This window comes from Blennius ocellaris (genome assembly GCF_963422515.1).
Source record: "Blennius ocellaris genome assembly, chromosome: 19".
In the NCBI taxonomy this organism is placed as follows: domain Eukaryota; kingdom Metazoa; phylum Chordata; class Actinopteri; order Blenniiformes; family Blenniidae; genus Blennius; species Blennius ocellaris.
In genome coordinates this window covers 16,721,905-16,736,875 of record NC_137668.1, presented here as the reverse complement: position 1 = coordinate 16,736,875, position 14,971 = coordinate 16,721,905, and the positions used below count along the sequence as shown (strand labels likewise).

Genomic DNA, 14,971 nt, shown 5'->3' with positions numbered 1-14,971 from the left:
GTTCGCATGATGAATTTTCTATAAAATTTCTATAAAATTCCAGTGTAACATTTTAACCCATTTGAAGGGTTAAAAAAAACTAACGTGAATGTTTGGGGTTTTTTTCTCAATAATTCTGAACAAATAGATGTCTTAGCTTCTGAATGATGTGATCTCAATTGCTTTACTACAAAGATATTCAATACCTCTGAAGACAAAGAGCTGAGTAAGCCAACATGGACCTCTGCAATAAAGTTGTTTACATTTTGAAACATTTGGTTCAATGTGATCTTGAAGTAGATTTGGAAGGAACAGCGAACTGGCTATTGAAAAGCTTTTAATCTTCAGAAGATGCAACTTTAAACAAAGCAGGCCTCAACCATTCAGGAGCTCCAGCATTAAAAAAATATATAAGTGAACAATCATAGGTAATGCCAGTGATTTTGCCAGTAACCTTTTATATAGTATAGTACAGTAAAGTAGTTTGCGTTCCACCTGTGATGAGTTCATGACTCTCAATAAACAGGAGCTTATAGATCCTATAATACCTGTCTGCTGATGTCTGCATGTTGGTACTTCTCTAATCTCTGGTGCCCCCAAATCAAGGCACAGACCCTCAGTTTGGAATCTGCTCTGGACTGAATTAGTCTTCAGATTAAGCCACACAGAGTTGGTAGACAGCAAACGTGTCACAACGACCCCGACAATAATGCAGCTACAGTATACGCACATTATTTAGCAAAGCCTAACACAGGGGGGTACTTTTGAAGTCATTTTCCAAAGAAACAAGTTGACGAAGTAATTAATTGCTACATTTTCAGAAACATGCAAAACACTGCTTATCACCTTCACTTCATCTCAGCTGAAAGGCAATGCTTCTCTTACCTCCAGGAGAGGGAGCTATTGCACTATAAACGCTTATCTTGCTCACGCACCACTCACAGGTGCTCATCCCCTGCTTGTCTTTGTGTCGTTTCATTTAAAAAGCTTGAATCGAATAGAATATTGACAGTAAATTGAGGAAAAGAGTGAATAGTAATACATTTGTGTACACCATGCGGTGCAGTAACTCCTCTCTCAGATGACGCTCGGTATACTCGCACACCGATCTGAGAGGCAAAAGGGTTCAGGCTTGTTAAGAAACAGATTGGAGCTGAGCTGCAGTGTCACCTAGCAACAGGAGCTGCGCAGCCGCAGCTTCAATCAGCAGAGCTGGACAGAAAATGAAGGGACTGAGCAAGTCAAACAGCAGACGAGGCGTCACTGGAACACTGGCAACACGTTTGACCTTCACTATTGTCAGAGTTGCCGCTCTCATGTTGCCTCAGTGAAGGCCTCACTCTGCCCTTCTCTCCCTCTGCAGTCGTCCCCCCCCCACCCCACCCCTACTCCCGATGTGTCTCTCACCAAAATATGCAGTGGGGCTTGTGTAAATAAACTAGCCCTGAGCACATTCCTCAAGAAACACACACACTCCTCTCTGTGCAAAGTGACCTCTGAGGCCAACTGCAATCACATAAAGGACCGTCTCCAACCAATCTGTGATTTTTTTCCCCCCCCTCTTTGCGGGGGTGTTTAATAGTTCCGAATGGAGTGTCTCTGTAACACCGAGGCTCAGTTCGAGGGCGTATTCAGTCACGGTGACTGATCAGCACATTTATAACCTTTCACAAATGGGAGGGGCGGCAAGAGAAATAAGAGGCATGATGAAGGGTGCAGGAATCCCAGAGGTGGGTGTTGTTTCATTTTCACCTGGTTCGGGAAGGTAACGCATACCTACCAAACAGGAAAAGAAAAAAAAAAGAAAAAACACCTAAGGGTTTGAGGAAAGATGTGTTTCTTAGATGAGGACTGAGTGTGCTTCCCTCAAGATTTCCTAAAAGGACAGACTAATTCAGTGAATCCTCACCCTGAATGAGTCGCAGAGGAATTAGTAGGTTAAAAAAAAAAAAAAATGCACACAGTGAGTTGTATGATGGGCAGCGAGTGTACAAACCAAGCAGCTGATTGCTGTTGTGTGAAGCAGGTTTAAACTGTGATCAGGCACAAGCACCCCCCCCCCTCACACACACACACACACACACACACACACACACACACACACACACACACACACACACACACACACACACACACACACACACACACACACACACACACACACACACACACACACACACACACACACACACACACACACACACACACACACACACACACACACACACACACACAGTGATGGTTTAAAAAGCCACCAAGCCAAAACAAACACCACACAGACACCAGTTGACTGCTGCAGCACTTCCAGGAGGATTTCACACATTTATTGACCAAAATCTGCAACTTTTATTGGTCCGGCTTTGTTCTTTTTTTTTTTTTGTACAAAGACTGGAAAGAAAAAAAATCCCCTGTGTGTCCGGTAACAGTGCAAGGTGTTGTAGGTTTCATACAGTTTAATTTGCTGATCCATTACAGTGAAAACCAAAATAAAGCAGCCTCCTTGAATCAGCAGTCATGCATAAACAAACCAAACATTGTGTGTTATTTCCAAATACACAAACAAAAGGGGAAAAAAAAACAAAAGGAAAAAAAAGAAGCACATTGTTATCATTTATTTATTAATAATCAATAACATTCTTAATACACACGCATGAACATGGGAACAGGTTAGCGAGGCGGCGTTCAAGTTAATAACATTAGGGTGAGATGATCAAGCATTTCTCATTCACTTGTTAAATCAGTCAAACTAAAGGAGCGTGACATGCGGCAGTCAAATGTACAGCATCATATTTTCCTGCTACAACAGACACAATATTCACCCTTAAGAGAAGATATAAAGTACGTACCCAGCGTTGTGCTTATAGCAGAAGTTAAAAGTACAACTCAGTCACTTTGCGGGGGGGGGGCACAAAACAGAACAAACCCAGCAAGCTGGTTTCCCCCGAAACATAATGGAATAAATACAAATATACAAGTACTGTGAGAATGTCTCCGGCCTCCGTCGCAGCTAAGCTAAAATGAGAGAAATTGTTCTTTGGGAATGAGATGCAGGAGGACAGAGAGGAGAGACCGACTGCCAGAGTTTATCCAGGCAACAAAATTCAATGGAGACCAAATTTACTTGTTATCCAGTCTTAGTTGCTGCTCCTTACCATTGACTGTTAGAGACTTTAACTGACCGTCCTCCACCACCTCCACCCGCTCCTGGCCATTCTCCACGATCCTGAGACGGACAGAATGAGAGAAGAGGTCAATGAGCAGTCACGTTGATCATACAGGCCACATTGAAGGAGGATTTCTCGACTTTCAAGGTACCGTTTTGTGGTAATTTTTCTGCCGTTGATGAATTTGGTGGAGGTTGACACAGATTTGAAGTTGCCCATTCCTCCTCCTCCTCCTCCTCCTCCTCCTCCTCCTCCTCCTCCTCCTCCACCTCCTCCGCTGACGACAGAACCACCGCCGCCACCAAAAGACGAGAATGAGGTAAATCCTCCTCCACCCATATCTCCAAATGTGTTAAAACCTGTGAAAGGGTTCAAGAAAACTTTTAAAAAAAAGTTTCATATGTAAACCCTCTGGACTCTTGTGTGTCAAACTTCAGAGCAAACATTGTTTTGCTTCTTACCCCTTTCAGTAAACACAGTTTTCTGCTTTTACGGAGTATGTATTCACTTAGACTCGTCGAAATTTACAAACCTGAATCGAAACCTGAGAAACTGGATCCAAATGCTGGAAAGCTTCCGAAACCAAAGAGCGAGCCGCCGCCCATCCTGTTCCGGCTCGCCCCCCGCTGATGACTGCGGCTGCCTCCGAAGAAATCGTCGAAGGGGTCGTCCGCTGCAAAGGGAATCACAGTCGTCTCAATTGTCCACAATTTTGTCTGGTCTGACATTTGAAAAGAGAAAATACACCATTTTATCCCCCATCATCTGAACATAGGCACCCCACGGGGAGGTGTACTCCGCCCCCTTCCACCCCATCAACACCACGGTCAAATTGGCCGATGACACCACCCTATCATCACGGATAAACTGTAATCAAACTGCTTCTGAAGAAGAAATTCCATTTTGTTCTGTTTTTAATTGATCACAAATGAAGAGGCTCCTGACCTACTGACCTCTTAAGTACTTGTATTTTCTACATCAGAGTAACGTAAACATTTGAAGATGCGATTTGTTTATGGTTTATCCTGCTAAAATGTAACGCTTCATCCCGGTCAAGCTCAAATTGGGCTGTATGAGACTAAACTGAAATGGGTTTGCACCCTTGCTTTAAACCATCAAAAGGTTAGGAAACGTCACACTTAAATGTTTACTTCTTTTTTAAAACAGTTCTCATTCCTTTTCCAATTCTGTGTCTTTACCTTGTGCTTGTTTACTCATCAGATAGTTGAGGCAGTGAGGTTCTATGTGCTGATTCTAAAAGAGGGAAGCACCTGATATGAGGGCGAAACTGATAGGAGCTGCCAGAACTACAGCGAGTCATTTCTGAAGCAATCTTAACCCTGAAATGACAGAGAACCAGCCAGTTCTTCACATCCCGAGAGCCCCTGTGGACACAGTACTAATTGCATCCTGCCAATCCGAGTCACATGATAAGAAAGGGCCAGATAAAAGAAGACTCTTCCTTCAACCTGGATTGCTTTGATATAGCACAGAAAGCTCTGCTCCTTCCCTCTGACAGGAAGCATTAAAATAAAACTCTCCTCCGAACGCAGTTATAAGTGTGTTACAGTCCATTTAGCTCAAAGAAGACCTTAGAGGAGGCAACTGAGCTCTAACAAAGCTGTCAGGAAGACAAAGGGCAGAGAAGGAGACAGGAGAGTGGAAGTGCTGAGCAACACTGTTCAAACACTTCAGCTGAGCTGTAAATCTTGATACATGTTCACTGTACAGATGAAAAAGAGCTGCATGGTAAGATGAGACATTTCTGAAGAAAGCCTTCCTGCTTATGGGCAACTTTTAAAGAGTTGTTGAAACTGCATTAAAAAAAAACAAAAAAAGCAAAGAATGTGCCACGCCAGTGTTACAGTGCACGTGTAGGTTAAATAAGCATCACATGAATTTGTCGGTCAGTGAATTAATTTATAACCATGTCAACTATGACGAGAAAAACATTTGCTGTAAGTAAACAATGTGGAAGTTTTGCGTTTGGTTGAACTCCTGCCGTCTCTCCAGTGAAGACAGTGAAAAACAGTCTGCTGAAGTCAGCTTTGACTTGCATGCTCATTTGAGTTGCTGTTCTTAGAAGACCCGGCCCTCGTCGCTGCGTGACCCACCGCCCTCCCCCCCTCCACCACCCCCAGTCTGCTGGAGGCTCTGAGGTGGCAGAGTGACAGATCCACCAGACCAGCTGCTGCTCACTGCCACAATCTGCTGCAGAGAGATTTTATATAGTATCTGCTCCCTCTTTCACTCATTTTTCAGTTAAAACGTTTTTATAAAAGACAGCAAAACTAAATGTTTATTGAAGTCAAGACTTTTTATGTCCTGCTGACAGGAACATGACAAGACGGGCGAATTGATGTATTTAGTCGCATGCCAATGAGCTTGAATAAGGTTGCCCGCAGTCAAAATAGAAGTTGAACTTTAGTCTTCTGTTCAATGGTGCCGACAGTTTTATAGCCCCAGCTTTTCTTTGTTACTCTCACTGTTTACTGAAAAGAGTAAACAACAGCAGCTGTGCTTCAACACTTTGTCCTATTCGCATTAATAAGCGCAACAATATTACATGTTCCTAAATGTTCCACTCATACAATTAAAACAGTTCCAGCCCCATTTCCTGTTTTGTGATCACCAAACGCACAACCCGCCAATTTAGAGTGAGGATTTTCACACAGTCTGCGTCGCGCAACCACGGTCAAGATATTGGCTTATACCAATGTTTTACGTGCACTCACACACACGTTATTACATCTGCTTTTGTTTTAATACGGAAGCTATTTTTGAAAGCATTCCAGTTGAGTGATGTAGACGCTCAAATCCATCCGCTGCCTGCATCTGAGCTCCATATTTAGAGCTACACGGGGTGAACTGCACATGCCTTCCAATCAGCCTTTTGCTGAACCCAGACAACCCAGGACCGGCATAAAACCTGTTTTAGTCGAACGCATCTGATGGATCTAACGACACGATAAACTGATCGGCGCCAAAAGACGGCGTCACATCAGCTGAGGAGCCAAAGTATCAACAGCATTTTGTACCCTGTCGCTGAGAAAAGTCTCTTCAGGATATTGACAGAAATTCTGTAAACAATCATTGTAACAACAAATGGTGTGTGAATACTACTATGACAAGAAAGAGGAGGGAAAAGAAGGAGAAGGATGAAAAGAAGATGAGGTAGAGGGAAGACAACAAGGAGTGGGTGAGAAGAGATGAGCAAGATGTAGAAAAAGAAAAAAAGACCCAGAAAGGAGAATAAAAAGGAGAGAGAAAAAAATGACATAGAATCTTTCAGAACATTCAAAGATGCTTCACATAGAAGTAAAACATTTCTTTTTACCATCACATTACCCGATTCACTGCTTCAGTTTATACTTTAGTTTGTTTAATTGTATCACTGTGCACCTTATAAACATCAAGCCTATCTAACACTCAAATAGATAAGACACTTCCACACAGAGAACATAAGCCTTCGTGAATCCATCAGTGCATTTCATGCATGAAAGGTGCAGAGAGACACAGACTCACTGTGAACGATATTACCAAATAAAACAGACGAGAGGGAGATTTGACTCCGGAAGGGTTGTGCTTATTGAATGTGAAAACGGTGACAGGGAAACTAGTAGCCACGATGTCCGGAAATCCGAAAGATAACAATAACGATAAAACAGATTCAGAGCCGCCACACATTAAGTTAAGTTGAAAGTTATCAGCTCGGAGAACAGAAACAGCTGCAGAGACGTCCTTCATAAAGTTTCTTATCTTTCTCCTTTTACTGACTCGAAAAGCCAAAATCAGCATCTTTTTTTTTAAAACACAAGTATCCGGACATCTACTTAAGTGTTCCCACTTACCTTTCCTCGCTCTCGCTGGATGTTAGCTGAAGCACTTTCCACAGACCAAAATATGTTTTATACCATTATGCCTTCAGAACTGATGAAAAGCATTGTGCAAAAAAGAGAGTTCCCCAAATGACAAGGTTTAACTCACTGTAAACAGCTTGCACTGAGAGTTGACAACCAGAAGTGTTATCCTGCGTGTGACATTTAGTGTCAGAAAGCCTCCTGAGGTGAACAGTGTGTAGTGCCTGTGGGGTATTAGCACCGAGCTTTACAGGAGACCTCCTGAGTCGAACTCTTCACCTTCCATATCCCCACACAGTGGGACCTCTGCTCAGCTAATCAGCAGGCTAGAATAAATTGAAAAAAGTCTTTCCTCTACACCTCTGTGCATTTTTTTGTACAATGAAATTGCCTGAAAATGTCTCCCTCCCCCCCCTTTCCCTCGTCTTATGGCAGCATATCTCACCAGCACAGGCGTGAAGGGCACAAACAGGAATGAGACAGGACCTACCAAAAAGATCTGCAAAAGGATCTCTGCCACCAAAGAATTCCCTGAAAACGTCCTCGGGATTACGGAATGTGAAACTGCCTCCGCCGAAGTGATCGTAATGGCCTCCTGTGAATCATTAAAGGGGCGAGATAACAACAAAATAAAAACGTCATGCAGAGAAGTAATTTCTTCAGAGGGTCAATAAGCTATGCTTTCTTTCTCGGTTTCTTTCTGTCTGTAATCTGTGACTTTATCAGAGATAACGCTGCAACCACAGCTACCAATTGCAGGTTGAATCCATAAGAATACAAGCTGGTTGCACTTAAACAGATCAGATGTTCTCAGATTAATATAATCTTACTTTTAATCCTTACTGTGATTCCATAGACTTCATGTTTGAATCTCGTCAGTGTTTTATTGCGCAAACAAAACAAAGTTGTGTGATTTTTAAAGTGGAGCCCTTACCTCCTCCTCCGCCCCCTCCTGAGAGGCCTTCTTTGCCGTATCGGTCATAAATATTCCTCTTGTTTTCTGGAAGAGAGAGAGTCAGACTTTAGGAAGGACGGAGACAATAAACGAGTAGTAAAACAAAGAAATATACATCGAAAGTGAAACCTAAATATCTTATCCGGTATTATCGAGCTCATTAGGATCATAAAAGCATTTAGGGTGCAAAATACAAATCAGCTTCAGAATACTGTCTCCTATGTGTCACAGAAAAAAAAGTGCAATTAGTGTTGCTGATTACTGTGGAATATTATTTCTAGCTTTCAGGAAGAACTTCAATTATTTATTTTTTTTTTTTTTAAGAAAAGAGTCATTTCACAACAATTAAAGATAGAAAAATGATTATGCCAATAATGCACAAGCCTTGTCCGGTAAACCCTCAATATAACACACTGCATCAAAAACACAAAACTACTAACCCAACTACTTATGAGCACTGAGCCTGAACAAAATCACACCGATCCCAACGCTAAGGATGATCGCGTGATACTAGAAGACCTACACAATCCAGCCAAACAAGCCTGGCATTGTGTTATGTAAATACTGGAAAATGCCAACTCAGCATGTGACTATGTGGTACAAAGCTGTGCCTGATATAATGTTACACACGTGTCAAATGTAAGTACCCACATGCCAATACTATCATCCCTTTACACAAAAGAAAAATATATGAAAAACAAAATGTGGGTTCAAAAGTTCCCCTTTTATTGTAAGTGACGCGTGCCAGATATAAATACTGAGATCGACACAAAAATATTGAAGTTGTAGAATTTGTCTCAGGGACGACCCATTTATCAATCACTGATCAAATAATCGACGCTACTTAGAGCTGATGAATTAGCATTTCAACCGATTCAAGTACTATTTTGTTATTAGAAGACACAACTTCAGTGTGTTAACAACAGCAAAGATGTATAAAAGAATACAGTCAAAAAATTACAAAATAATAAAATAAATAAAGACAAACATCTATTTCTTACCGTCTGAGAGAACTTCATATGCCTCTGACAGCTCCTTGAACTTTTTCTCTGCTTCCTCCTTGTTGTCTGGGTTCTTGTCTGGATGCCACTTCAATGCCAGTTTTCTGTAGCTGAGGCACAAATGTCACACCCGTCCATTAGTTGTAGACCACAATAAAGGCAAGCACAGTATATACCAGGAAGTTGTGGTTACACAGGTTAAAAGGTCACAACATCTAGTGTCCACATTTCCAGGCCAAAAATACATTCCATCAGTTCCCAGAAGTTGTGGAACCGTGACCTTTTATACTGTTTGTTTGCACTGAAAGAAACCTTCAGATCTTTTTAGTTTTGGCTCTATAGTAGGTCGTTTCTTCCTCCCTTTCTTTTCCTGTGGCGACATAGAAAAGTGGCACATGAATACAACAAATTACTATGTTTAAAATCCAATGTATCCAGGATTAAAAACTTCTTATCCAACCCAGGAAAATTTATAGGAACTCCTCAGTAACAAAATGAATGTGTACAATTGGTAGCAGCAGTGGCTTTGTACAATGTCGTTAGACTTTGAGAAACTGTGAGAAGATTTTCTCAGGCAGGTCTGTGGTCACATGACTGAGACAACAGCCATCCATAGATCCCTCCGACTGTATGTACAACTACATATTTCACGCTACAGCGTGAGATATCGTCCCTTCATCTGGGACTGTGCAAAGTGACACGCGGCACGGTGGCCCTCGAGGACGACGAGCGAACACCTCTGTCCTCGAAGCTTGCAGTTCAGGGGGACCTCTCAAAGAGACGGTTACAATTAGAAAGTCCCTGGAACAGTTTGGTGCAAATACTCCTTATGGGTAACAAACACCTCCCATCAGAAACGCATATCCACATACTGGTCTTTTTTTAGGGCGCAACCATGACTACGCCAAATACATGGACACACAGACGAGCAAGGCCAGCCTGAACTGCACTGACGAGCAGCATCAGCCTCACACACCAGCTTACGCTGCATCAGCTGTTTGTTTTTAAGCCCAGCAGCAGCAGAATAATACATGACTGTGGACAAGACAAGGGCCGGAGGGGAAACATCAGCTACACACAATTCAGGGATTGAGCCCCTTACAGGGTTTTGGTGAATAGTCTTTGTAGTCAGCATGTCTGTTGTAACCTGTGACAGAATCTTGCTGTCTAAAGCTGCACACAGATCAGCTGGCCACAATAAGTAGTAAAACTTAACCACCAAGCAAGATTAGCGAGTCTTTGGCTTTTCTGAGGCTATTAATTTTTGTGACACAAAAATAATCACATGCTTGGAATGATTATATATTAATGCGTGGGTTTTATATAGTGCTTTTTCTTGACAATCAAAGACGCTTTACATTGAATTATTCATTCACTCCATACCCGATGGTGGTGAGCTTCGTATGCAGCCACAGCTGCCCTGGGGCAGACCGATGGAAGCGAGGCTGCCAATCTGCACCATCGGCCCCTCCGACCACCACCAACCACTCACTCTCACACCGCACTCACCCAGGCAGTTCGGGGTTCAGTGTCTTGCCCAAGGACACGTCGACATGTAGACAGGCAGAGGTGGGAATCGAACCAGCAACCTAATTACCTACTGAGCCATGCTCTTTGATGTTTCACAACCTTTGACCGGGCACAGAACAGATTTTAGCCTGCAGTTTGAGCGCGATAAAACAGTTTATGAATCAAAACCTCTTTAACTCATCCTGAGTGGGAAAATGTTTTTAGTACATTTTCTAATGGTAATCCATAGTAACTGCTTACAAGGTTTCGATTCACATTAGTTCACAGACGGACATACCATAGATTTCTCGTGCAATGCTTTTGGGACAACTTTCATGAACAATTGTCACTCATTTTATTGAAGTTATTACACAATGGCTTTCAGGCTGAAGTTACACTTGTGCTGATTACTTCAGATCCAACCAGACAAAATAAACTACAATTTGTTCCGCACGCTCCTTTCTGTAGCAGCAATGCCGTAAGGAGGTATGCGTTTTGACAGGATGGACTTCCCGTGAATGCATTTCAGTGTAAGTGGCTAATGAGTCTTAATTTCTTCCAGAACAGCGTTTGTTCTCAGCCCAAGTGTAACATCTTTGGACTGACGGTAGCCTCTTCACAGGTCAAAACAACCTCTGCAAATGGCAAAGCGATGAGGAAGCCTGATTAACGAGAAACGGTGGGAGGCTGTAAAGTCATGGTGGGTGAGTGAAGAGGGAAGGTATGTGAAGGCAGCAAGGTTACAGGAAGAAGAGTGGAAACTTTATGCAGTGCAGTCGTCCCTCTGCTCTCTGTCCTCGTGTCAGTTGTCATTGCCAAAGGAGGATATAATTATACTATTGCACCCGCTGAGTGGCCAACGCTCGACAACGTGAGGGGTAAACAGAGCAGAAAACACTTAAGGGCACTTACGCTTTTTTGATGTCCTCTTGCGTCACATTTTTCTGGACTCCTAACGTCTGGTAGTATTCCAACATGGTTCTGTTTTTGTGTGTGTGTGCGTCTCGGTAGGTGCTGCCTTTTCTGAGGGTCCGTCGCGTGGCCCCTGGAAAAAGTTCAGTTCTGTTAAGACATGTAAGCTCAGTGAGATAAAGCCCAGCAAGGAGCGCAGCCACGTGCAGTGACAACGACGCTGCTCCACACGAGAGAGGGGTTCGTTTGAAAAGGGGAGGGGAGGGGGCAACGGCATTAAAAAAGGGTGGAAATATCCAACAATGTAATCAACTGCACGGAAATAGAAATGGTGGGAAGAGGACGGCGAAGCTAATACGAGCCAAGTAAAATTACATAATAACTGGGTGATCATCCTTCACCCCGAGGCTAAAAGAGAAAACGTGTTCGTTTTAAATCTTGGATTTAGCAACATAGATGAAGCATTTCATGCAACAAGACCTAATGATAGAGTTACATAACTAGAAAAGCAAGATGCAACAAGTCTGGTTAAAAGCGTCAGAAGAAAATCAAGAACAAAGCAGTACATTTAGTTATCTCCTATTGCAACCTGACACATAGAATAACTTGGACCGAGCTGGGAAGATAAAGCATCTTCCTCAAATAAACACCAGACACTGATCAGAATAGGGTTTCTAACATAAACAGAAGAAATGTGATTAAATAAGGTAAGAAAATGACAGAGTGATGAAGCGGTAAAAAAATCTGCAATACTCGATCACTGAACTCTCAATTGCGATTACCGGTACTACCAATTACTAACCGTTTGACTCACTATCGTCTTCTACAGTTTGAAGTCACGTTATTACCATATAACCTGTGAGGCACAATGCTCTACTACCTTGATGACGCCAAATACAAAAATATAAACTAGAGAAAGTAGAGAATTGTGAAATATTGTTGCTTTGTGTCATGTCAGTTTGGCTGCTTGATGAGCCCGATAGGTTTACATAGTTGTTTCCACTGAACTAGATGCTCCCCATCAAATTTAATTAACGTAACTTTAAAGCCTGTTGTTATTATGATGAGAGTCATAGACGGATGAAGACAAAAATATACTGATTTTCCATGTGCACATGGTCAATGTAAAGCCAACGCTTTTACTGAAATAGAAATTCTTTTAGCATAGTTAAAGCTTGAGTTTAGATGTGGAAACTTGCAGGCCACATTTATGTGGTTACCACTTTGTCACTTGGATTGAATTCCTTCTGATTGATGAATGAGATTTCCCCGAGGGTGTGCAGGTTTAAATGCACTAAGAATATCACCCAGTTCAGTCAGTGGATCAAGCGCATAATGCTTTTGCGCCATGATATTGGCCATTTGTGAAATGTGTTGTGCACATGATCCCACATTCAGCTTTACCCAGAAGCCGACAGGACTGAAGACAAATCCGTTAGCTCAACTAATAAAGCTTTATGCATTTCTTTCCGCATTCCTTTTGAAACTGCAAGGAAGAGGAGATAATTAAAAGAGCAGTGTGTTATAGATATGTCCTTTAAGCTCCAATATTGATCAGTAATGTGACATAACGTTACATGGACTCTGATTGGATGATGAACCGGGTTAAACTTCCTCCTCCAGTCTTAAAGCAAATTCAATCAGTCAATCTAGTATGTTGTTTACATGGGGATTTTATTGGATAAGTGTCGATCGGGTTACTTATGGTTACTATGACGACAGACTACTGAGCGACAAGCAACAGCAACTTTTTATCGAATCCATAAAACTAAAGCAAATCTGCCCCTCAACAGTTAACAGGTCAAGACACTAAAAATATTTAGGAAAACATCTAGTACACGATATCTTCAGCAACCTTAAGCCTCGTGTCTTTATTTAGACTCTCCTTTGACTAACTTAATAAATAATGTCCAAATATTTCCCCATTTAGGCTCCGTCCTCTGCTGGCTTATGTTTTCAATAGAATTCAACAACATGAGAAGGAGAACAGGGTCGGATTTATTAAGGTAGAAAACCAGAACATGAAAAACTACAACATTGGGAACCATTTTTCTTTGAAAACTTCCAAAACATATCACTTGTCATCTTCTCCTGGGTTGTATATAAATCATCAAGATCCCAGGACAACTTCAAAAACTTGGCACAAAATACAAGACAGCAGATATTGGTGGAAACACAAATATGCTTTCTTGACCTATGAAAAGATGTGAACAACTCAGAGAGGTCAATATTGCGACGTGTGAGTCAGGAGGCAAAAATGCAGAATAAAGATTTTTTTTTTTTTTCCTGATTGAGCAATATTTTAGCTCTCCTAAATGATAAACAAACCGAGTGAGCACTACCGGGGTCCGCTGTGTCCTGTTTGTCTGCTATTTATAACCTGTGGCCTTTGCGGTTAGATTGTGTCTGCATGTGTGTGTGTGTGTGTGTGTGTTGTGCGGGGGGTGGAGGGGGTGAAGGGGGGGGGGGGATTTTTGGCACATGGCAGTGCCAGTGAGTGATTTCTGGTTTGGGACATGGCACGGACACAAACCTCCTCTCTTTCAGATGCCCGAGTGAGGCAGTAAGTCTAAACCTCCCCCCAGACATTTGCTCACCTTTTTCTGTCATATTCCCCGTTCACTGATTTAAAAATCATTTTAACCTAAAAGTTACAATGTTCTTCTGTCTGCTCCACATCCTAATATAGAACACAATCTAAATATAAGAAGATATGACCCAGAAAGCCATCATTTTCCACTTTAAAATTTTTTTTTTTTTTAAAACGACCCACTATCCTGACTCATCACATATCCTCTTTTATCCTCCTCACTTCAGCCATTACTGACCCACTCTGCTCACACCCGTTCCCCGCAGCAGTCAGGAATTAATGGACACTGGTGACTGTTGAAAATGTGCCTCATGGTTTTGTCCAGTGTGTGTGTGTGTGCAGATGTGTGCCTTGTGGGAGCACCGCACAGCTAACCCTGATCAGATGGAATCCTGCTATGCCCGGTGTGAACAATGCCTTCAGACAGCAGAACAGATGGGAGGTCACCCAATCCGATAACGCATCAGCGAAGTAGAGGCGGCGGCTATAAATGTTAACAGGTCTCTTTAAAAGCACGCAGTCTGGTTTTCTCTAAAGATGCAAATAGAAAACCTTTTGTTTCTTTTAGGAGGTTTAAGATGAAATCGCAATAGATGTTAATCTTTTGTTCCACAGAAAATGGTTGAATTCAGGGTTCACGTTCTTGACACGGGTAGCAAGTAATGCACAAGGTCTATTTCACACAGTCGGTAGAAATACATTTATGAACATTTCAAAATCAGCATCGGAGTATTTATATGTTTAAATGTTATTGTTTGCTTGTTTTTACTAGTTGTGAATAATTGAGTACATTTTGTGGAGCCTTGTTCAAAATCACAACTGTACTATTGACCTACCATAACGAGAACATGCTTTGCAGCTGTCTCTGATCAGTCTTCAAGATCATTTCTATTTATCATGCAGCCATTTCAGTGTTTAAACATTTGACGTCTGTTTTCATACATTTACCAATTCTACAATTTGTTACATTGTATAGATCATTAAGAGAGAGAGAATATTTC

The 14,971-nt window shown here is 41.9% G+C and overlaps 1 protein-coding gene across 1 annotated transcript in view; it reads right to left on the bottom strand.

Moving 5' to 3' along the window:
• The window catches only part of dnajb6b (DnaJ heat shock protein family (Hsp40) member B6b), a 30,368-nt gene that overhangs the window by 10,837 nt on the left and 4,560 nt on the right, over window positions 1–14,971 (bottom strand). Inside the window, exons 2-8 of the mRNA XM_080515085.1 lie at window positions 11,381–11,513; window positions 8,960–9,069; window positions 7,938–8,003; window positions 7,494–7,598; window positions 3,676–3,816; window positions 3,295–3,502; window positions 3,132–3,202 (exon numbers count right to left, since the gene is read on the bottom strand). Of these exons, the coding sequence (XP_080371211.1) occupies window positions 3,132–3,202; window positions 3,295–3,502; window positions 3,676–3,816; window positions 7,494–7,598; window positions 7,938–8,003; window positions 8,960–9,069; window positions 11,381–11,445 (766 nt within the window). The 5' untranslated portion in view covers window positions 11,446–11,513. The remainder of the gene's footprint in view (window positions 1–3,131; window positions 3,203–3,294; window positions 3,503–3,675; window positions 3,817–7,493; window positions 7,599–7,937; window positions 8,004–8,959; window positions 9,070–11,380; window positions 11,514–14,971) is intronic.